Raw genomic sequence first — 23,181 nt, 5'->3', positions numbered from 1 at the left:
GTAATAGTAATCCAAACTAAGACAGGTGGGATACCTCTCTATTAATGGTTGGTCAAGGAGGTCTCTGAAGACCTCCAAACAAAATAAGCATTTGTCATGGCTGTTGGTTGTCCACTAGAACTAAATGACAGCATACACTTTGGTTGCAGGAACATATAAACCAAGCTGGAACTAAGCTGGAAGCTTCTTCCTGTTAGCTTTTACATAGTGCTGCAGAGGGAGAATCATCACTGATTATTAACTTTGTGTGGTACAGCATCAACCATCCAGGCAAGAAGTACTTGCTGGTGCAATAGTGGCAAGCCAATAATGAGGGTAACCAACTACTCCTGGTCTGAGTTAAGACCTTCTCCAGAGGAGATAAATATACATTCAGTACTGTAAGCCTGGTCAAAAGCCCATGGGTGGGTATGCCATAGTGAAAAAGCTACGGCTACTGTTTTGCTAGATGGATGTATGTGTCCATTAAGTTGCTAACTAAATAATTATGTTTACACCAATAAATCTGCCTGCTGTTAGCTTTGCTCAGAAAAGCCCCTTTTATCAGTGTTCAGTGGTAACTACAGAAAGCCTTAAGTGCTGAGAATAAGAAACTGTTCAGTGACCTGCCATAAATGGGACTTTTCTATCACCCTCTCTGAAGTTCAGGAAACATCAAGGAAGACAGGGTAGAAAGAATTTAAGAGCAGAGGAAGGAGTGGAATGAGGTAGAATGCTGCTTTCAGAACATCATATCTCTTGATCTCAATACAGCTGTGATTACTGCACAAATGGGGCTTGTCAACATCCTGTCATGTAAGGGGAAAAAGCTCATGAACCATCCCCTCCAAAGCTAACTCCTGTAGAACCTATAAGCAAATAATGGCAGTTGGAGAAGGGGGAGCCTCAAAAGCCACAGCCCCTCCTTGTCTATTTACCTAAAGATAGTTAATGGCCAGTGGGGGAGGAGAGAAATTTCAGTGGTATAGTTACAAGAGTAAGGAGTCCACACTCCTACAAATAACCTCTCACCCAAATCCTGTAACCAATCATAATGAAATCCACCAGGTCATTAAAATACAAATATACAAATAAACACATAAAATTAGGTAGAGGAGGGACTAGGTAGGAAGAGGAAGGGGGTGAGCGGGAGAAGAAAGGGAACTGGGTAAATATGATAAAAACACATGCATGTATAAATATCCCATAGTGGAACCCATTATCATGTCTAATTAACACATTCTAATAAAACTAAATTTAAAAAGTATATATCATGCTCTCTGCCCCTCCCATTCCAGAAACACCTGCATCTTCTTGTCCAAAGCCAGCCTCATCTCTGAGACATAATGGTCAAGGTTGCAGTGAACAGATTTGGCCATATTGGGTGCCTGGTTACCAGTAATACCTTCACCTTTGGCAATTTGGATATTGTTGCCATCAATAACTCCTTCATGGACCACAACTACATGGTATATATGCCCTGTAAGACTCCACCCACAGAAAGTTCCACAGCACAATAAAGGCTGAGAACAGGAAACTTGTCATCAACAAAACAATCTCCATCTTCTGAGAGAGAAATTTCCACCAACATCAAATGGGGTGATGCGATGCAGTATATGTTGTGGAGTCTATTCATGTCTTTACCACTATGAAAAAGGCTGGGACCCACTTGAAGGGTGGAATCAAAAGTGTCATCATCTCTGTCCCTTCTGCTGATGCCCCCATATTTGTGTTGGGTGTGAACCATTAGAAGTATGACAACTCACTCAAGCTTGTCAGTATGCTTCCCGCACCACTGACTACTTACCTCCCTGGCCAATGCCATCCACGACAACTTTGGCATTGTACAGGGATTCATGACCACAGTCCATGCCATCACTGCCACCCCGAAGACTCGTCAATGGAAAGCTATTGCATGATGAATGTGGGGCTACCCCAAACATCATCCTTGCTGCCACTTGCCAAGGTGGTGGGCAAGGTCATCACAGAGCTGAACAGGAAGCTCAGTGATACTGCCTTCTGTGTTCCTACATACAATGTGTCCACCATGGAGCTGATATGCTGCCTGGAGAAAGTTTCCAAGTATGATGATGTCAAAAAGCTGTTGCAGCAAGATTCAGAGGGCCCACTAAAGGACATCCTGGGCTACAGTAAGGACTAAGCTGTCTCCTGGGACTTTATTCTTGATGCATACTCTTCCAGCTTTAATGCTGGACTGGCATTGCTCTCAATGACAATTCTGTAAAGTTCATTTCCTGATATGACAATGAATATAGCTATAGCAACATGGCAGTGGACTTCATGGCTTATATGAGTAAGAAAGAAGCTTTGGGCCTCACAACCAGCAAGAACGTAAGAAGATAGGTTCTCTGATGTTGAGGAGTCCCTGTCCCAGCTCAGCCCCCAACACTGTTCATCTCCTCTCACAATTTTCATTCTGAACCCCAAAAGAGGGGAAGGACTCAGAGAACCCTACACTCTTGAATATCAACAATAAAATTCACTGTACCCCACCCCCCAAAGAATTATAAATCAAATAAAGATCTTAAAGGCTTTATAGGGGGCTCAGCGGGTAAGAACACTGACTGTTCTTCCAAAGGTTCTGAGTTCAATTCCCAGCAACCACATGATGGTTCACAACCATCTGTAATAGGATGCCCTCTCCTGGTGTGTCTGAAAACAGCAATAGTGCACTCACATACATTAAATAAATAAATAAATAAATCTTTGAAAAATAAAAAAGGCTTTATAAGCAGTACTGAAAATCTTCCCCCACATTTTCGAAGTCCTTACGTCCAAGGCCCAGGTTACACTTACTTCATTTTATCCTTACAACAGCCTGTAAGACCAGCACAGATGAGATCTGAGTGGGGAACTGCTGGCTCAAACAACATCGATTTGGGTTTTGTTGTTTTGAGATTATAAAACAGTTCCAACATCTCTCTTCCCTTTCTTCCTTCCAAATCCTTCCATATATCCCTCCTTGCTCTCTTCAAATTCATGTTTTTTTCATTAATTATTACATGTACATATGTATAAACATGTATATTCCCAAATATAACCTGCTCAGTCTGTATAATGTTGCTTCTATGTGTGCTTTCACTACTGACTATATAGTATTGAATAACCAAGTGGTGTGTACTCTTCCTTGTTTTGCTTTTTGAATTATGGTGTCTCTAGCTCAGGCTTGATAGAAACTCACTATGCAGCAGAGGCTGGGCCTCACACTGTAATCTTCTTGCCTCAGTCTCTGAGGGCTGGGACTGCAGACTAGCCCTGATGATACCCTCTGAGATCGGTGGTTAGTCAAATGAGGCTCTGACCTCACCCTTAAAGCAGTACCCTCCTCATTTGCCTACTACACCCAGTCTCTACAGATGAAAATCCAAACTGCTCTCTCACAGCACTAAAGTCCCCAAGCCGAAAGTCTTCGGAAACTTTTGTAATAGTATGATTACCACAATTTCAGGAATAATTCTGTCTGCTATGCCTTTTTCCCACTTCATTTCACTTTTGCAAATGTATTGGTCTGGATTTGAATGGAAATTTAAACCAAAATAATCCTCAGCAATCAAGGTAAAACTCCACTCTAGCCATCTGTATCTACTTCATTCATCAACCAGGACAGCGGTGAGTGTGAACAAGGTAAACCAGGTTCAGTCTGTTTCCACAGCATTGTTACTAACTGCCAAAGAAAACTGCTCCTTAGCAACTGAATCTAAAACACAAGATGCCACACAGGACCTCAAAGTGAGCTGTGGCTTCCTTACAAGTTCACTTTCCCATATGCTAAGAAAGAAAGAACAAATGGAAAAAAAACATGTTACAGGGAAAATAGGAGGCTCAGAAAGCCTAGGCAGAAAAGTAACCCAGAAGAGAGGTTACACCTGCCCAGCTCTATCCAACTGCTACCTTGACAGAAAACAGGAAACAATAACAATGTAAATACACTGACAGAGTCTGAGCTGGATTAGTCCATGTGCTACACAGTACATGTACTATGTACCCTTGCCACGGTGGACAGTGGCTGAAAACAGCTCTGACTCAGACTATCTCATTCCAAGATACTTAATGAACTTTTTCAAGTTACACAGCCTGCTTCCTTGTCTGTAATATGGCTGAATGAGTGTTGCTGGGGTTTTGTTTGTATCAGGGCTAGGAACCAAATTTGGGCTTTGCATATTCTAGGCAAACACTACCATTTGGCTATATCCCAGGCCTTTCAGTGAGTCACTATATATATATAAAGTGTTAGGAGCTGGAGAGGTGGCTCAGCAGTTACAAGCACTAACTGCTCTTTCAGGCGACCCAGGATCAATTCCTATCACTCAACTCACATGGTGGCTCACAAGACTTCAGTTTCAGGGGACCCCACAACTTCTTTTGGCCTCCAATGACACCAGGATTGCATGTGGTACAAAGACATACATGTAGACAAAACACCCATAAATAAAAACAAAACTAAGTAACTTACTGTATCATTAGATCCCAAAGAGCACATGTGAAAAAGGAAATAGAAAAGGAACACACACAAGCCAAGGTGAAGACTTCCTTCTGTCTGTCTGAAGGCTTATTTCTCCTGCCTACCTAGGCTCGCCACTCTTTCCACCACAGGCTGTTCTCTTCACCATCAATGCCTTTCCTTCACAGTCCTTTTGAGGCCTACCTCATGCATCATCTTTCCTCTGAGGAAGTTAGTCCTTTCAGGAATACAGTTGAGGCAAAGATTTATTTTACACTAATCTTGAGGATGAAACTATGGAATTCCCTTGCATGGAGAAATTTTTGTCCCTAAACTTTTGAGCACAGTGCACCTGGGGAACTCTGAGAATCTAAAGAATAGATGTGCACATCGCTTCTTTAAAAAATGCAAAGTATGTCCTTCTCTGTAGACCAGGCTGGCCTTGAACTCAGAGATCCACCTGCCTCTGCCTCCCCAGTGCTGGGATTAAAGGTGTGGGCCACCATGCCTAGCAAAAAGTTTGTCTCTAAACAAACAGATTTGAAAATAATCTCAGAATATCCATTCCAGTCCTTGGCTTCTTTGAAAGGAAATGATAACAACCTATTTTAGGTTTTATTTTCCCCTCACACAGATTGTAGTGCTAACATACTTAAACTTTCCTCCATAAACATTTGTCATTTTTCTCAAGAAATTGTTACACTGATTTCACCTCAGTGAAATAATCGTCTCCATTTGGTTTTATCTGATATCTTGATTTCCTGAAACCTCTGGGAATCACCAAAACTCTAACTGTGGTTCCTGTCTCTAGAAAAATGCAGAGCCCCAACTTTTGGTAGTGGTGGGGTATATAATTTTCAGAGGATTCTGAACACTCCAGGTTCCCCAGTGTATCATTTATCCACCATCACTCTTGGTTAAGATTTATAGGGCTGAACGTGAGCTTTGTTTCTACTGTGAAATGTTACATCTTTTCCTTAATGAGTCCTTACAGATCAAAAGCAGCTTCTTTGCAAATATCACTGTCTAGCACCATCCTAATGCTTGGCAGAAAATAGACGATTTCTTACCTCTGAGAAATTAACAGCCAAAGGAATGATTCCAGCCACGTAACATCCCACCAACATTGCCAAAGACAGCAGACTAATGGAGAGAAAATCATCCATTCTGCCCTCCTGTAGTCACCTCTCCACCAGGCTTTAAAATTCCAGCAGTTTCAAAAGGCGCTTAGGCTTTTTTAACGTGTGGTCTTCCAAGAAAACGGGAATGTCCCCACTTCTTTCAGCCTTGCTACCAGCCAATGTGTTCACGAAGCACGCCGCTTTCTTAAGAAGCAAGCTCCTTTTGCTGATACTAGCACCAGAGAAAACTTCGCGCAATCTTAGGTACTTGGTTGTCAGTCTCTGGAATTCCGATAGGTAACAGATGGAGAAATTGTGCGAAAAGAGATCTCCTCTTTCAATCGTCAGAATGAGGATGACACAACGACCCGCTCCCCTAAACAATGTCCCCGGAGCAGCAGGAGAAAAGATGAACCCAAGTGTCTTCTCCACTCGCAGTACCTGTTCCCAGCAGGTGATACGCCCCCAGGGAAGGGACCAGCCCACCAGTCCCAGCAAACTACCTTCCGAGTCTAGAGTCGGGAAAGATGTACTGCAAGTCTCTAACAATGGGCCGGAGGATTCAACAGCAAAGTCGACACAATGCTGTCTCTGCCCTACACCTGGTGCTACCCATGGTACTTCCCTCAGCCAGGCCCTGACCCTGAATCGCCAATACTACAGCTGCCATGGCCGCCAAGTGGCACCTCTTCATTACTCCCACTTCCGGATTGTCTCACCGCCTCCTCTTTAGCAGGGCACTTCCGGGTTACAACCGACCTATAGGCCGGGGTCCTTATATTGCCGCCATTTTTTAGAAAGGCTAAAAAAAGGTGACTGGTGTCGCTTTTGTAGTTCCAATCACTTTAGCTGCCTATCTGTTAATTAAAGTACAAAAGGCAGCGCCCAGAAACAAAGCGTCCTTTCTAAAGCTGCGAAAGATTCTCCTACACCTCTCGGCGCCCTTACCCAAGATGGCTGAAACAGAGTCGGTATCCACTCTAGAAACCGGAAATGTGTGAATCTCTATGGTCTGAAAGGCTATTTTGCGTCGCGCTTCCGACGATTTCCGGCGGCGGCTCTCGCGGGATTGGCTGTTGGCGGCGTTGCGGCTGAGCTCGTGTGCGGCGGCGGAGGTGTTAGAAGCGGCTGCAGCAAAGCGTTTGGCGCGATGGTGAGTTCTCAGCAGTTGCCGGGATCCCCAACTCCGATGGCCACCCCTGCTCCATACATCTTCCCATCCTGCCCGCCCCCGCCCATCTAGCGCGAGCGAGCGGCTCCCCGCCTCCTTCCCCCCAGCTCGCGGGTGGACCCTTCCCCTTCCCGGCGCTAAGCCGTGGGGCCTGAGTGTAGGCCCGGGACCTGTTCCTTCCTGCGGCTGCGCGACCTGATGCTAGGGGCGATGTATGCGGTGGGCAAAGGATGGGCTGTCTGCTGATCGCTGCCTGGAAGAGGGAGGCGTGGGGTGCCGTTCTTTCTCTTCAGATGCACTAGCGGACTGTAGGAACAATGGCCGGGGAACGTGTGTCAGACGTTTCCTGAAACTGACACAGCCGTCACCTTACTGATCGCCGTTATGTCGGCCTGGGGGTGTCGGTTTGCTTTGCAGTGTGCGACCTCAGCTACCCTGTCCCCGTCCCCGAACTTCAAAAAGAAAGTATTTTCCCTTTCCCCAGTGTCCTTAATAGTCCTGTGTTGGCGATTATGTCAGCATTCAATCTTGTTCTTACATTCTCCTGGGAATGGAGCCTGAAAAATGACTCCAGTATGGCCCCAGAATCCGACAGGGAATGTTTTGTTTAGTTTGTTATGTGTCTGTGTTTGCACGTAAGTACAGAAAAAGGAATAAGATCCCCAGAATCTGGAGTTAAAACGGGCAGTTGTGAGCGGAGAGTGTGGGTGGGTGCTAGGAACCAAACTCATGCCCTGTGTAAGAGTAGCACGTGCTCTTAACCACTGAGCTATCTACACTCTCGTTGTTTTGCTTTTGGGAATCTTAAGAGGTTTCCTTTTTCATGTATAGTGTTTTGCCTGCATGTCTTTTGCCACTTGCAAGCAATGCCAGCGCCAGACAGAAGAGGGCGTCCGATCCCCTGTTAATAGAATTACCGGTGATTGTAAGCGACCATGTGAGTGCAGGGAATTGAAAACCGGTCCCTTGGAAAAGCAGCTTGGGCTCTTAACCACTGAGCCATGTCTCCAGTACTCCAGCCCTCCTGCTTTTAAGTAAACAAAAGGGAAATGTTGGGAGCAGGTGTGTTTGTACTTTTTAGATGTTATTATTATTTTAAATTATTTCTTATTTTTGCCTTAAAAATTTAAAGAATGTGGCAAAAATAAATAGCTTGTCTAGGATGAGCCATTACAAGAAAGCAAATATGGTTTCCATGATACTGATTCAGACATTCTGGAAGTACCGTTTGAGTAGCTGACCTGTGCAACAAACCATGCTTTCTTTTCTTTTCTTTTCTTTTTTAAATTTATTTTTTTTAAGATTTTATTTTCAATTTATAAGTACACTGTTGCTGTCTTCAGACACACCAGAAGAGGGCATCATATCTCATTACAGATGGTTGTGAGCCACCATGTGGTTGCTGGGATTTAAACTTAGGACCTCTGGAAGATCAGTCAGTACTCTAAACCTCTGAGCTATCTCTCCAGCCCCAAACCATGCTTTCTCTGGCTGCTGATCACTAACAAAATACTGTTCGCATCAGTACAGGTTTCTTTTGTTACCAACTTAGACTTTTGTCTCAAGTCACCTCAAACTTAATCAAAATAGCAGATCTTTCTGGAGGTGGAGCAATAATAATGCTCTCTTGCTATATGAAATTTGAAGTTCTTTTCTCTTTTAGTCAAGAAAGCCTAGATCTCAGAATCTCAGTTCAATTTGTTGATAACTAAATTTTTGGATTGTCTTAATAGTTTGGGCATCCTGACGTTAAGAATTTATTTTTTTAAGCAGAACTGGTGTTGCAAGTGAAAACAAAGTGAATAGCTTGGTTGAGGATTAGCCTTGCAGTGGGGTTGCATCATGCTTGCATTTATTTAATTCATCATTCACAAGTGCATGGGAGACTACGTAAGACTGCTAATCAGGATTCCTCCTAGTCTCATTTAAAGAGTTTCGGTTTTTGCTACTTTGAAGGGAGTTGGTGTTAGTGACATCTGTTGAGGAGAGACCAAAGATGCCACAAAATATTCTCTAGGCACAGGACAAAACCAAAGAATTCATTTCTGTCCCAAAATATAAGAGAACTCTGAAACGTGACTGCACTCCCCAGTGAGCAGGAGAAGAAAGCTTTCAGTGCCCTGCTGCCCCTCTGTAGTCAAAGGTGAAGGATTTGGGTTTGAGCTAGCCCCTCAAGGCAAGCCACCTAGTGGGTTCAGTGGATGGTTTTAGTGTGTTATTTACTGTATACTTTGTGTGTGTGTAATTTATCTTACACCTTGATGTATAAAATGTGGCTCTGCTGTTGTTCTCAAGTCAGAGAAGACCTTAGGTTGGTAAAGTGATTATAGTATTTCCTTTTCGCTCTCCTTTGATTTCCCCATGTCTTAGTTTTTATTGAGTTAATAGAGCTAGAGGCTAGTGGAGACAGAAAATGGGTTCTAAAGGTTAGTAAGAAAAAATACAGAAGCAGGTATATCTGGATTTTGAGAAATGACTTGGTTAAGGGAATTGTGAGCCCAACACTGATACAGAAACATGTACTGCAGGATAAGCATCCTAGCTATGCTTTAGTAACTACCATCCCTGTTGTGTCAGGGCTTGTGTCATGATGTAAATTTCTGAGTCTCGTGTTAGAATATTCATTGTAGTTGTTTTCCCCTTCAGTCTCACACCATTTTGCTGGTACAGCCTACCAAGAGGCCAGAAGGCAGGACTTACGCTGACTATGAGTCTGTGAATGAATGCATGGAAGGTGAGTGAGCACAGAAGGTAATGAAGGGGAAACACACAGACACCATTCTCTTGGGAGATAAGTAGCATGTGAGAACTGAATTCTTGAATTTAATTAAAGCTTTTATATACATCCCTTATATACTCCGCTAAACTTTAACACCTTTGAGTTGTTAGGGTCAGCTCTTAGAATGCCTTCTGAAACTAAGTTAGCTCAGGAAAAGTCATGGTTCACAAAAGCAGGTCAGTAGGATTTATTGTGCATTTGCTAAACTCACACCAGACTCAAACCCAGAGAGCCAGTGGAGCACAGACTTACTGTTCGCTGGTAGGTGGGTTTGTTTTTGGCTTAATCATTACGTCATATTAACTGGTTGTGCTGCCTGGTGTTTCTAGAAGATTGTTAGTTCTTTGCTTCTTCCTATCAAAGTTACATAGTTGGTTTGGCTGCACAACGGGTCCCTAAAACTGTTGGTTATTCAAAACTAACTGGGTCATTAGCCTCCAAGTCAAACTGATGATACCCGTGAAAACAAAAGCTGCTTATAATTAAAGATGACTTCAAGACAGCGAGTGCAATGCTGCCATCAAATTCAACTCCTAATGATGAAAGGGGGAGTCAGGTGGTGATAGCACACACCTTTAATCCCAGCACTTGGGAGGTAAAGGAGGTGGATATTTGAGTTTGAGGCCAACCTGGTGTACAGACTGATTTCCCAGACAGCCAGGACTACACAGAGAAACCCTGTCTCAAAAAACAAACAAACAAGGAAAGGGAAAGGTGGGGTTTTGTGGGGGGAGGGGAGAATGTCTTCAGGGCCATTCTTCTCCTAACCTTTTGTTATTAAGGTCAACTACACAAAACTGCTGCCTCTGGAGCCATGCTGTCATGTTTAGACTGCAGGTGGTGGCCTTTCCTAACCTTGATTAATCTAACTTTAAGTCTAACTTTATTGTCTAGTTATAACAGAGTCTTGATACCTACCCAGGCTGAAACCTGGTACGCAACCTGAAATGCAAGCTTACCCTACCGTGGCCTCCTAAGTACTGAGATTGTAGATGAGTGCCACCATGTCTGCCTCTGATATTTTTAATTAATTGTACTTTGATATATGGGTTTGAGCTTGTAGAAAAATTGAACAGAATATAAAGGTACCTGCCTCTATCCCTTATTAACATCTTGTGTTGATGCAGTAGGTTGTTACAGTGGTGAACTGGAGCTGACACATTGGTAACTCTGTTTCTTGGTCTATATTAAGGTTCATTCTATGTTGTTCAATATTGTGAATTTTGCCAAATTGATTGGCTTGTCAATATAGAGTCATAAGGAAGGTCTCATTGCCCTAAAATTTATGCCTGCCCTGCTCTCTAACTAAACCCATGGCAGCTACTAGTCTTTAGACCTGTGATACCTAATACGGTGTAATATGTGTAACCTAACACAGTGTAAAATGTAATATTACACATTATTTGTTGGAGAAATGAGAAAAAAGTATAAATGTTTCCAACCCATGGTTAATTAAACCTATTAATGCTGACCTTACACACAGGCCCAGTGTGCTGGTTGTAATTAAGGCAGACAAACCTTTTGTGCTGGTTTCTGCAACATTACAGTGTGTATTTAAGGTTTTTTTATTACAAATTGCAGTTTATGTACTTAGGATGTGGCTCATTTTATAGAGTACTTGCCTAACATGTACAGAGCCTCAATTTATTTATTCCTTGGCACCACATAAACAGGCATAGTGGTCCGAACCTGGAATTCCAGCACTTGGGAAATTAAGGCAAGAAGATCAGAAATTCAGGTTTATCCTCCATTAGAGTGATTTTTTTTTTTTTTTTTTTTTAAGGCTAGCCTGGGCTACATCCTATTGAAAAGGGAAAAATGGTCATTTATTTTCCATATTAAAAAGTGTATTACCATTGTGTGTAATTCCAGCAATACTGAGGTAAGGTCAGAGGACCATGAGTGTGAAGCCAGCCTGAGCTACACAGTGAGTTGCAGGACAGCTGGATACTGGGGTGCTTGCTGACCATACCTGCTGGGTAGGGTGTTGAGAGGTAACTGAAGCTGGGTTATAGCTCAGTAGTAGAGAATTTGCTTGGCATTCATGAAGCCCTAGGTTCAAGCCTACCACTGCCAATAGCAAACACTAGCTTAAAAATCTGCCTGTATATCCTTCCCTTCCTCCCTCCATTCTTATATAGAGTTTAAGTTTCTTTTCTCTTGGGGACTGGTATATAGAAATAGAGCTGGTTTTCATGTATTGATCATGTATGTTAGAGCCTTGTTACATCGTTTATTAGTTCTAATCATATCTTGGTGGCTTCATATCTACAAGACCACCTCATTACAAATAGACATGGTTTACTTCTTCCTCTCTGGTCTAAATGCCTCTTAACTTTGTGTCTTTGTTCTGGCTACAGCCTGTAATAAAGTGCTGAGTGAATGTTCATCCTTCCTGATGGTAGCAGATAAGCATAGTGTGTCCACTAAACATGACAGTAGTGACAGGGCAGGGCCTTTTAGAGATGCACAGTGAAATTACCTTCCTGGGCTTGACAATTCTAATGGATTTTTTAATTTCAGTGTAGTGTGCTAGTAGCAGTTAAGGGGGAGGGGTAGCTCAGTAAAGGCATAAGCACCAGTGAGTTGAGAGCCCAAAACCTCTGTAAACAAGCCAAACCTAGTAGCCTGTGCTTATGATCTGACGCTGAGGTGTAGAGACAAGTGGATGCTAGAGGCTTGATGGCCAGTCTCGCCTTAGTGAGATGCAGGCCAGTGAAAGCACTGTCTCAAAGGTGAAGGAAGAGAAGATGGCATTTCACTTCCATTTCCTCTGTGTAGCCCTGGCTGTCTTAGAACTCGCTCTATAGACCAGACTGGCCTCCAGCTCACAGAAACATGCCTGCATCTGCCTCCTGAGTGCTGGGATTAAAGGTGTGCAGCAACCCCAACCCCAGCTTTTAAAATCTTATTTTAGAGGCTTCTTGAGAATTACAAATATAGAGCATGTTACCCATGAGGAACTAACATTGATATCACTTGCCTCTTGGGCCGTTGTGCTAGCAGTGGACTGAAGAGATAAATTCCCCCATTTGTAGAAGCCTTTACTGGCTGGAAATTAACAGGTAATATGCTGATTGATCATTGATAATGTTAACATTATTGGTTGTGGAGTTTTGGGTTGGGTTTTTAGAGACAGTTTTATTTATTCTGAAACTCACAATATAGTTGAAGATGAGTGTGAACTTTTAAAAATAAAACTGCATCTTTATTTTGCATGCTTTTAGTTTCAGAACAAAATAAAACAGAAAAAGAACACAACACACAACCCTGCAGTTCTTTGGGAGGGGATCTTCTTGCCTTAAGGTACAAGGACAGGATAGAAGAGATTCTTGTAGACATGAGCAGACCCAGGTGGGTCAGTGCCAGTCAAGGCTGTTGGGGGAGCCACAGGGATACTATACAGAGGGCACAGGCTTCCCAGGGGCTTTTAATCTGCTTCTTCCATTCCAGAGGCATCCTCCTCACCCTCCAGTGGGGGGGATCTCATCAGGAACAGCAGCATTGGGCTCTTCTGCGGTGACCTCCTCTTCATCAATGCCCAGGCCTAGTTTAATCCTGCAGAGGATGGGGTTGGAGTGAGTTTGGGGATCTCAAGTGAGAAACCAGAGGAGAGCAGAGCAGTTTCAAACAGCAGCACCACCAGGTCCTTAACAGCTTTGTCGTTTTTGTCTCTGCTGAAGGGTCTCCACAATGGGGTGGTCAGAGTTTATCTCTAGGTGTTTCTTGGCCGCCATGTAGCCCATTGTAGAGCTGTCTTGCAGTGTCTGGGCCTTCATGATCCGTTCCATGTTGGCTGTCCAGCCATAGGTGCTTGTCACGATGCAGCCGGGTAAGGACACAAGCCTTTTGGAGATTGTTACTTTTTCAACCTTCTTAGTCAAGATCTCCTTTGTGAGCTTGCAGAGATTCTCAAACTTTGCCTTGCTCTCTTCCGTTTTCTTCTCTTCATCCTCTGGTAGCTCTAGGCCCTCCTTAGTCACTGAGATCAGGCTCTTTCCATCAAAGTCCTTGAGCTGCTGCTGCATGCAGTACTTACTCATCAATATAGGCCCAGTCATATAAACCACCTCAAAGCCCTGTTTCCGCACAAGCATGAACTTCTGATCCTCCTGCCTTAGCTTCTCAAGTGCTGAATTACATGTGTGACCACCACACCTGACTTTATTTTCTTCTTATAGTGGAATATTTACAAGCTTTGCATGTGCTAATGCCTCATGTGTGTTACTTCAGATAATCTGTAGAACCCTATGGGAAGGATGTACTGTTTGTCAGGTAAGGTTTTCTGGGTGGAGGTGTTTGTCCTCTGTTGTGTGATAAATAGCTCTAGATTCCTTGAGTCCAGCATCTAGGCTCTTCAGTGCCATATTAGGATAAGTTCCAACTTTATCACCAATTACTTTTTCCATCTTATCAAATTTTGAAGGTAAAGTAGGACATTTCCGTGTTCTGTTCTCCAGCTTTAGAAAGATTTACAGGGAACCCTGATAAAAGAATCACACCACAAGCTGGGCATGGTGGAACACACCTTTAATTCCAGCGCTTGGGAAAAAGAGGGAAAAAAAAGACAGCCCACAATACTGTCTAGGAAGGGTTGCTGCTAATGGCCAAACATGGGCCCTAGATGCTAGCCCAGACCTTTAATGTTCGTTCAACTCCAGGGCTTTGAAGTAGCCATCTAATTATAAAGCACAAAATCAATACTCATAAATTTAAATTACTAGTCACAAAAATTAAAACAAAAATGACCAGCCTGTCATCCTTTTCCAGATCAGTTTTCCTCACAGTGCAGCACTACTTATGTTCTTGTTCTCCCCATAGGTGTTTGTAAAATGTATGAAGAACATCTGAAGAGAATGAATCCCAACAGCCCGTCCATCACATACGATATCAGTCAGTTGTTTGATTTTATTGACGATCTGGCAGATCTCAGCTGTCTGGTGTAAGTATTAGCCACTGTATCTTTCAATTTGTCTTGCTGGGTTTTGTTCATTTATATAGTTACTAGTGTTTCACTTACATATAAATAAAAGGCTAAAATGACACTCTAGAGCTGATAGAGTAAGTGTGCCTGAACCCTGATGGTTCTTTTCTTGGGTTCTCCTCTTACTTTTTTCTAAAGTAAATGTTTTCAGATTGAAACCAAAGTTTGATTTAGTCCTACCCTGTGTAAACAGGTTTGGTTTTGTCTTGTTGGTGTGAAGTTTTAGATTCTAACATGTTATTATAGTAGTATTTACATTTTATTGTCAGCAGGATTAATGTAAATACTGTACTGTAGACTACACCGTTAAGTAGACTAGATTGGCACTTACTTAATTAGGTTATCTGAACAGAGCATGATCCTAGAAAATTATTCACTTTTTGGAATATTTCTCATAAAAGGGCGTTAGTAAAGATTTGTATTTGATTAAGCAGGCATGTTAGGCAATGAGAACCTTGGGCACTTATAGGAAACCTCTGGCCTTACCTCAGAAAAAAATTGGTGTTGCTTATATGGAGCATTCCTTCTTTAGAGTTTATTTTTCTTATTGCAGATTGGCCCCGTGTGTGGGGGTGTAGGCTTGTTATCTCAGCTAATCGGGAGGGTGAGGCAGGAGGATAGAAAGTTTAGTTTAAGACTAGACAACTTAGTGAGGTCCTGTCAAAGGGTGAGCGTAGACTTGGGTGTGTAGCTCAGGGTAAACTGCCTGCTTGGCACGAAGCCCCATTTCAGCCGTTAGTGCCGTGAATCATAATAGCATGTAGTTTTTTAGCTTAGTAGATGCTGGTGAGGGTTCTGGTGCCTGGGATGTTGAGCTGCACTATGTATGATGGTGACAAGATTTATCATTTGAAGAAGAATGAACCTTGCCCGGCATCACTTAGCTATTAGGTTGCTTCACTTTACCCCTGATTTCCTTGCTTCCTTTTTATTTTTAAAAACAATTGTAGCTACCTAGAGGGATATTTTTTAAAAGGTAAAGAGCTAATTCAGATACTTGAAATACTTGAAGTAATAATCCATACTTAGTAACAATTTTGTGGGGTTGAGGCAGGGTTTCTCTATTTAGCTCTAGCTGTCCTGGAACTCACTCTGTAGTAGACCAGGCTGGCCTTAAAGTTAGAGATCCATCTGCTTCCCAGGTGCTGAGACTAAAGGTGTGTGCCACCATCTGGTTAGCTTTAATTTTAATACATATTATCACTTGTCTAATTTTATTTGTATGAGTGTCGTGTCTGCGATTTGTGTCTGTTCACTACATGCATTTCTGATGCTCTCAGAGGCCGGAGGGGGCGGGGTCAAACTTCTGGAACTGGAGTTACATACAGATGGGTATGAGCCATTGTATGGGTGTTGGGAATTGAACCCAGATCATCTGGAGCCATCTTTTGAGCCAGATTGTCTGGGTGGGTGGGTGGGTGGTTGGTTGGTTGGTTGGTTGGATGGATGGAGACAGGGTTCTTCTGTGTATCCCTGGCTGTCATGGAACTTGCTCTGTAGACCAAGCAACCTCAAACTCCAGTCTGCCTCCCTTGACCTCCAAGTGCTGGAAATCTATACCACCACACCTGGTGCTTTGTCTGCCTTGTTACATTACAGCTTTTTGTTTGATATTTCTGTGTATAGGTGTTTTGTCTGCGTGTATGTCTGTATACTCTGTACTCTGTACATGCAGAAAAGGACATTGGATCTCCTAAAACTGGAATCATAGACCGTTGTGATCTGCCGTGTGGGCATGGGGGCTCCTCTGGAGAGCAGCCAGTGCTCACACCACACCCCTGCATTGCAGTTTTAGTGTGTGTTACTCTACAGAGTTGAGTTTTAGGCCACATGGGAAGCTCCTCTGTTCTTCAAGACCCATAAAGATACCTTGACCGGCTACTCTGAAAACCTTCATTATCAATAGAGTTCTGCTGCTGTGAGTCTTCCTGCCTTGCCCTTCTCTTCTGAAAGAGATGCTCTTCTGAAATTTGGTTTTTATCTTAAAAAGAAAATCTTAGACTATGAGCTCCTTTAACAGCAGGAAATCATTGTTTAAGTAATATTCAATTAAAGAGTTCTTAGTTGATTCGGAATAAATTTAGAAAATTTAAAGCATGTTTTGGTGTTTAGTATTTGTTTTTAATCACTAAAGGAATTAAGAAAATATTTCAGTAAAAATAGAAGCTTTATAGTAGAAAAACACAGGTTTTTGGTCAGTAGATGTGTTAACTAAGTGCTTAAGGGTTCTGGGCCTCGGCTTTTACCATCATAAGACTGCTAAGTGATGCACATCTGTTTGTTAAAACAGTAGCATTGGGGTGGAGAGATGGCTCAGTAGTGAAGAGCACTGACTGCTCTTCCAGAGGTCCTGAGTTCAAATCACAGCAACCACATGGTGGCTCTCAACCATGTGTAATGGGATCTGATGTCTTCTTTTGGTGTGTCTGAAGACAGTGACTGTGCTCACATACATGAAATAAATAAATCTTAGAAAAGAAAAGCAGCATTGTCCACTTGATTCTCTTCATGTGTGAAAATGTGCAGGTTGAAGCCACTCCAGGCAGTTCTGTGGGGCTCTAACTGACCACTATAACTTTGAATGTTTCTTTCTGTTCTCAGTTACCGAGCTGATACACAGACATACCAGCCATATAACAAAGACTGGATCAAAGAGAAGATCTACGTGCTCCTCCGTCGACAGGCCCAACAGGCTGGGAAGTAACTGAGTTGGAAGCATTAGGGGCTGGGGGTGGACTTGGAGCAGGTGCATACAGCACGCTGTAGTGAACCTTTTGTATGATAGCGTCCTGTTTCCACTTTATTACACTCGAGCCAAGATTGAATGTCTGACATGAACCGTGAACGATCTTTTCTCTGAAGCTACCGATGCCCCTTTGCTCCTTTACTTTCGTTTTTTTACTTAAACATTTTTATGATAATTCAGATAGAAAGCATTTTTTGCCATTTTAAGGTTGGTTCCAGTCCTTGAAACTGTCCAAATCTGCTTTATAGCAGTGAACGCACTAACCCTTCGTGGGGGGTGGGGTGGGGACGAGGTTAGTTATATCCTCTGGGAAAGTCTTAGTGGAAAATAAAGAAATGTTCTGTAGTTGTATTTTCTCACTGCGTGGTTTTATTTGTTTGTTCTTTGTCTCTAATATTGAATTGTCTGACAGTCAACAGCTTTTACACAAAGAACTTGAGTTAACATTTGGAAACATTTTGCTGGGATTTCTATGACAATAAGCCTTTACTCATTTTTTCCAGCAATCAATAAATCTCAATTGTAGTGCCAATATTTGTATCTGTTGTGGATACAAATAGAAGATGCTTCTATACTCAATAGTAGGAGTACATCCCATGACAAACTGTAAATAGTCTAAGTCCAAATGAATTTGGTGCTCCAACCTAAGCACAGGACTCTGGGCCCATTGCTTCTCTCCTGGCTGCCTGGTGGCTGTCTCGCCTCACTGCAGCTTCCCAGCATTTATGGAGAGTATCTAGACCTGGTATCATTGGCTTAGGACAAAGGCAGAATTCAGAATACAAAAGAATGTCTTTTACACCATCCTAAGTTAAAAACCATTTATAACATTCTCTGGGAGGGTATGCCCTGGGAATCTTTAGTGGAAGTATCACTGTACCAGAGAATTAATAAAACAGGAGGGGGGTGTGTTTAACGATTCTCAGTGATGTTCACTAGGAATTAGCCCTGACATAAGGCTAAAAAATCTCAAATGGCTGCAGAGCTAAGTCAGGTGGGCCTGTTTTTAACAGCGTCTGTTCAGCTGCTAATCGTGTTTCTCTAGCATGATCTTTGTTTAAGGTATAGAATCTGAGGGAGTGGCACCCTTCTTTCTCCAGCTTGATTGTAGGTTATGATAGAAGTTTAAAAGTTAGCCTTTTAAGGTGAGGTCTATAGGTGCTTTGGCTCAGCTGTTAACACTACCACCGTGTTGGCAAAGATAGTTTGTTGGTTGACTTTTTCCATGAGTAAAACAGGTTTGATTTCTACTGCCTAAAGCAGGGACTTGAAGGAAAATTACTTCTGGCATAGGCCAGGGAAGTGGCTCATCTGGTAAAGGCACGTGCTGCCAAGCCTGACAACATCTCCCAGGACATGTGGTGCAGGGAGAAAACCAACTCCCAGAAGTTATACTCTGGTCTCTACATGTATGTATGTGCTCACTCAGATCAAAAAAATTGGAGAAAAACTCTAGTGAGTCACAACCTAAATAAGCTAGGTGTCTATTATGGAAGTGTTGGGTAGGAATGCTTGTGAGCCATTTTACATGCAGCAAGGCACATGCAGCTCTGTTGTAAGCAGCAAGACTGAGATAGGAGGAAAGTCAAGGTGGGGTTCATCGTCAGCTTGTATGAAGATGATCTGTATCACATACTGTTAGTATTGACAGTTGAAATGAGAAGGGCTGTCACATGTGCTGTCTAAATACTCATTGGTAGGAAGACCCTCAGGATGGTTTTGAGGGTTGATGAGACTAATGTTAGTACTTAGGACAAGTTTGTTACTATTTTAACCTCTGTGTGTGTGTGTGTGTGTGTGTGTGTGTGTGTGTATACACACTTGTGCATGTAGAGATCAGAGTGCACTGGGAGGTTCCTAGATTAGGAAACAGTCTTGTAGTCATCCCTGCAATACTTCCAAGTAGGAATAATTGGTCTTTTTTTTTTTTTTTTTTTTTTTTTTTTTGTTTTGTTGGTGTGCATTTTACAGTGTTTGGTTGATGTGGTTTTTGTATTGGCTTTTTTTTTTCTGAGTCAGAGCCTCCCTCTGCAGCCTGTCTCATCCAGCCTCATGCACCTAGACTAGTATCAAACTCAGAATCCTGCTTCAGCCTCTCAACTGCTAGGATTGCAGGGATATGTGAGCATGCTTGCATTTCTTTCCATAAAGGATGAAAAAAGGCCAGACACCATGGGTGATTCACTCTCAGATTGCATAGCAACAGAATTGCTGAATGGGAAAGATAAAATTTTAATCTCAAAGATCTTCGGGGCCTGGGACCCCCACAAAATGAATGGCTGTAGACTATGCAATGCATCTGACTGCTGTCAGACCTGACTAGACTCGATTCACAAGCCTGACAACTCACATTTAGCCCTGGTTAACTCAACACACAACTTGCTGATTCAACTGTCTTAGAGTTACTGTTTTAATAAAACACTGGCCAAAAATCACTTGGGGAGGAAAGAGTTTGTTTGGCTTATATATCCCGAATCATGGTTCTTTGAGGGAAGCCAAGGCAGAAATTTAAGATGGGCAAGAACTGATGCAGAGGCCAAGGAACAGTGCTGCTTTCCTTAAAGGACCCAGTACCACTGCCGGGGAATGGAATCACCCATAATTATCAGGAGCCTCCCAAATCAGTATCTAAGAAAATGCTCTACAGGCTTGCCTACAGCTAGACCTTTTGGAGGTTCTGTCCTCTCAGGTGACTCTGGCTTGTGTCAAGTTGACAGAAGTAGGCAGCACATCAGTCAGGCAAGCGTTTCTCTTTCCATGGTAGTAATCCTTATGGTGGTTCATTCACATTTTCCAGGGATTATCCTCATGCACAAGTACCAATTCTCATAGCTGTGTGTCTTAGAGCAACAGGTGGGTGCACCTCTGTTATGAGTCCCTACCTTGGACCTGTAATCTTTCCCTGTTTGGGTATAATTTGCCATATAAGGGTCACTGCTTAAATAATCCACAATCTGGCCTAGTAGTATATCATTACATTCTCTCAAGAGGAAAACTGAAAAGTCATCCCACACTCAAGTTGTGGAGCAGAAGCGTTAAGCCTTTATCTGCAGACATGTAAGAAGTTTAAGATGGCACAGAAGCCAGCTGCATGAAAGGAAACACCTCTATCTAAATTTGGGTCATGTGTTTCTGAAACATTCTCATTATATTGCCAACCTGGTCTCAAACTCCTGGGCTCCCCTTATCTCCCAAGAAGCTAGGCTCATATACGGGCTAAAGGGCAGTCTAAGATGGACATAGAAGGACAGCAGGAAGCTAGGCCAAGCAGTATGGGGTGTACTGCTGGAAGTATTTGAAGGGCAGTAGGCTACTGTATTTGGAGTAGAGAACATATAACAGAATAAAAACCAGGAAAGCTATGACCACAATGCCTTAAACATCAAACTAAGGCTTAGCCTTAATTCCGTAAGCTACAGGTATCCTTAAAAGATTTTCATAACCTGTCAAATCTTTGCATGAGAAGGATTAGGCACTCTGCTTTGTAGACTAGATTGGAAAGCCAGAGAATGTAATATCCTCAAAGCCATGGGAGTTTTGCAGTAAAACGGGTTAGGTGAGAATTACAAAAAAAAAGGTTCTTGATTTGCATTTCAGGAGGTCTTTCCAGCAGGGTCCTATAAAGACACGTGGCACAATTGTAGGTAAAAGGGGTGGGAATATGGGGTGATCACATCTGATCCTAATGTTTGGGGAGGCAGGGTTTGAGGATCTCCAACTTGAGATTGGGGATGGGGGCGGAGGCTTCACTGCAACATCCTATTATAACCAGGAACATGCTTACTCTCCCTGTCACTGTCCCTATGTCTCTCCCTCTCCCTCTCTTCTTCCCTGTCATGAAGGATTTTACCCTCTACATCCTGTTGCTTTTTGTCAGGGATTTTATAGCAATAGGAAAAGTAACTAAGACAACAATGTTCACTGAAAACTTAAAAGAATGTGGTGATATGGAATGGTAACTTTCTAGGGTAGGTGTGTGTGTGTGAGAGAGAGACAGAGAGAGACAGAGAGAGAGACGGAGGCCTAAAACTTATCAAATAGGCTAGAATGCTTGACCAGTGAGCCCTGGGGGTCCACCTGTTTCCTAAAGCTGGAAGTCCAAATATTGAACTTGTGTCCTCATGCATGTCAAGCAAGCCCTTTACTGACTGAGCTGTTTCTAGCCCTGCATTTGTTTTCTCTTTTAATGAGGGCAGTTTAATCACATGTGTAAACAGAGAAAGTATCTAAGGTTTTTATTTTTATTTGTTTAATTTTTTTGAGATTATAATATAATTGCATGATTTACCCTTCCCTTTTCTTGCTCCAAATCCTCCCATGTATCCCTCTCTACTATCTTTCTAATTCATGGCCCCTTTTTTCATTAATCATTGTTACATACATGCATGTGAATAGATACATACAAAATCTCCAGGTCATAAAGACAACCTGGAGAAATTGTAAGAGCAAGAGGAGCAAGGGCTTTTGCTGTGAAAATGTCAGAAGCTGCACCCATGAAGTCTCACCAACATGGCTACCTAAACATGAGCCGAACCGCAGCAATAAGCTGGCAGTAGTGGCACACACCTTCCAGCCCAGCACTACAGAACTAGAGGCAGATAGATCTCTGAGTTTGAGGCCAGCCTGGTCTAAAGGACAGCCAAGACTACACACAGAGAAACCTGGGAAGTGCTTGCAGGGTGAGGCATGACCAACAGTAGACAGCTTAATGTGTGTGGGGAAAGTTCCCGAGGCTTCAGCCCTACACAAAGAACTTACAGGCAACTTAGAAATGCGGAGGCTGGGAGAAATAGTCTTCCCCAGGGAGGAATGCACCAGTTATCAAATACCAAGGGGCCATCCCTGAAAACAAACACAATTAACATTATACAGACTCAGGGTTTTGTTTTTAATATATTGGTCTGCACACTGCAATTTTTCAAACCCCAGAAAACTGGATTCAGTCAGAGTTTGGACCAGAAAAAATAAAAAACAAAAAATTACCCAGACTTGCACCGCCACAACAGAAAAATAAAGCCTAGACTAACAAAATACGAGCTCTTCCACTCTAGAGTTGCTAGGCAACAAGGCAACGCAGAGCTGTGAACTAGAAGGAATTAGAGGAAGTCCCACACCTCTGCCTGGATAGATTTCTCTGGATGGCAGACATGGGGAAGACCCACATAGGGTCAGCCACCTTGCAAATGAGGGGACCACTTAGAATCCAAGTGAAACTGAAGCAGCAACTGGAGTCATAGTGGTGTGATGGTTTGAAAATACTTAGTGGTTAAGAGCACTGACTGCTCTTTCAGAGGTCCTGAGTTCAAATTCTAGCAACCACATGGTGGCTCACAGCCATCTGTAATGGGATCTGATACCCTCCCTCTTCTGGTGTGTCTGAAGACAGCTACAGTGCACTTATATATAATAAATGAATAAATCTTTAAAAAGAAAATAGCCCAGGAAGTGGTGTGATTAGAAGTTGTGGCCTTGTTGGAGTGGGTGTGGCCTTGTTGTTGGAAGTGTGTTACAGTGGGGGTGGGCTTTCAGACCCTCTTCCTAGCTGCCTGAGCGTCTTCTATTTGCCTTCAGAACAAGCTATAGAACTCTCAGGTCCTACAGCACCATGACTGCCTGGATGCTGCCATGTTTCCCACCATGATAATAGACTGAACCTCAGAACCAATAAGCCAGCCCAATTAAATGTCTTTTATGAGTTACCTTGGTCATGGTATTGTTTTACAATAATAAAAACCCTAATTAAGACACGGGACAAAGATTGGAACAGGAGGAAGCTGAACAGAAAGATCTCCCAGAGTCCCAGAGAGCAGGAGCCATGGAGGAATCTACATAATAGCTTGTTCCTCAGGTTCATGCTCCTATACAACCCAGGTCCACCTGCCTGGTATTGCACCACCCACATTAGGCTGGGCCCTCCTACTTTTTAAATTTTTGTTACT

The 23,181-nt window shown here is 42.8% G+C and overlaps 2 protein-coding genes across 2 annotated transcripts in view; one reads left to right on the top strand and one right to left on the bottom strand.

Moving 5' to 3' along the window:
• The window catches only part of SLC39A9 (solute carrier family 39 member 9), a 35,588-nt gene extending 29,192 nt beyond the window's left edge, over positions 1–6,396 (bottom strand). The window contains exon 1 of the mRNA XM_080930640.1: positions 5,512–6,396. Within this exon, the coding sequence (XP_080786766.1) occupies positions 5,512–5,607 (96 nt within the window). The 5' untranslated portion in view covers positions 5,608–6,396. The remainder of the gene's footprint in view (positions 1–5,511) is intronic.
• Positions 6,397–6,629: 233 nt separating this feature from the next.
• ERH (ERH mRNA splicing and mitosis factor) lies at positions 6,630–17,597 on the top strand. Its single transcript, XM_080910428.1, has 4 exons — positions 6,630–6,715; positions 9,380–9,467; positions 14,334–14,454; positions 17,098–17,597. Exons 1-4 carry the CDS (start codon positions 6,713–6,715, stop codon positions 17,198–17,200), a joined length of 315 nt encoding a protein of 104 aa, XP_080766554.1. The 5' UTR covers positions 6,630–6,712; the 3' UTR covers positions 17,201–17,597.
• Positions 17,598–23,181: the final 5,584 nt, after the last annotated feature.

This window comes from Micromys minutus (genome assembly GCF_963924665.1).
Source record: "Micromys minutus genome assembly, chromosome: 1".
Classification (NCBI taxonomy): domain Eukaryota; kingdom Metazoa; phylum Chordata; class Mammalia; order Rodentia; family Muridae; genus Micromys; species Micromys minutus.
This window is presented reverse-complemented; position numbering and strand designations above follow the sequence as displayed.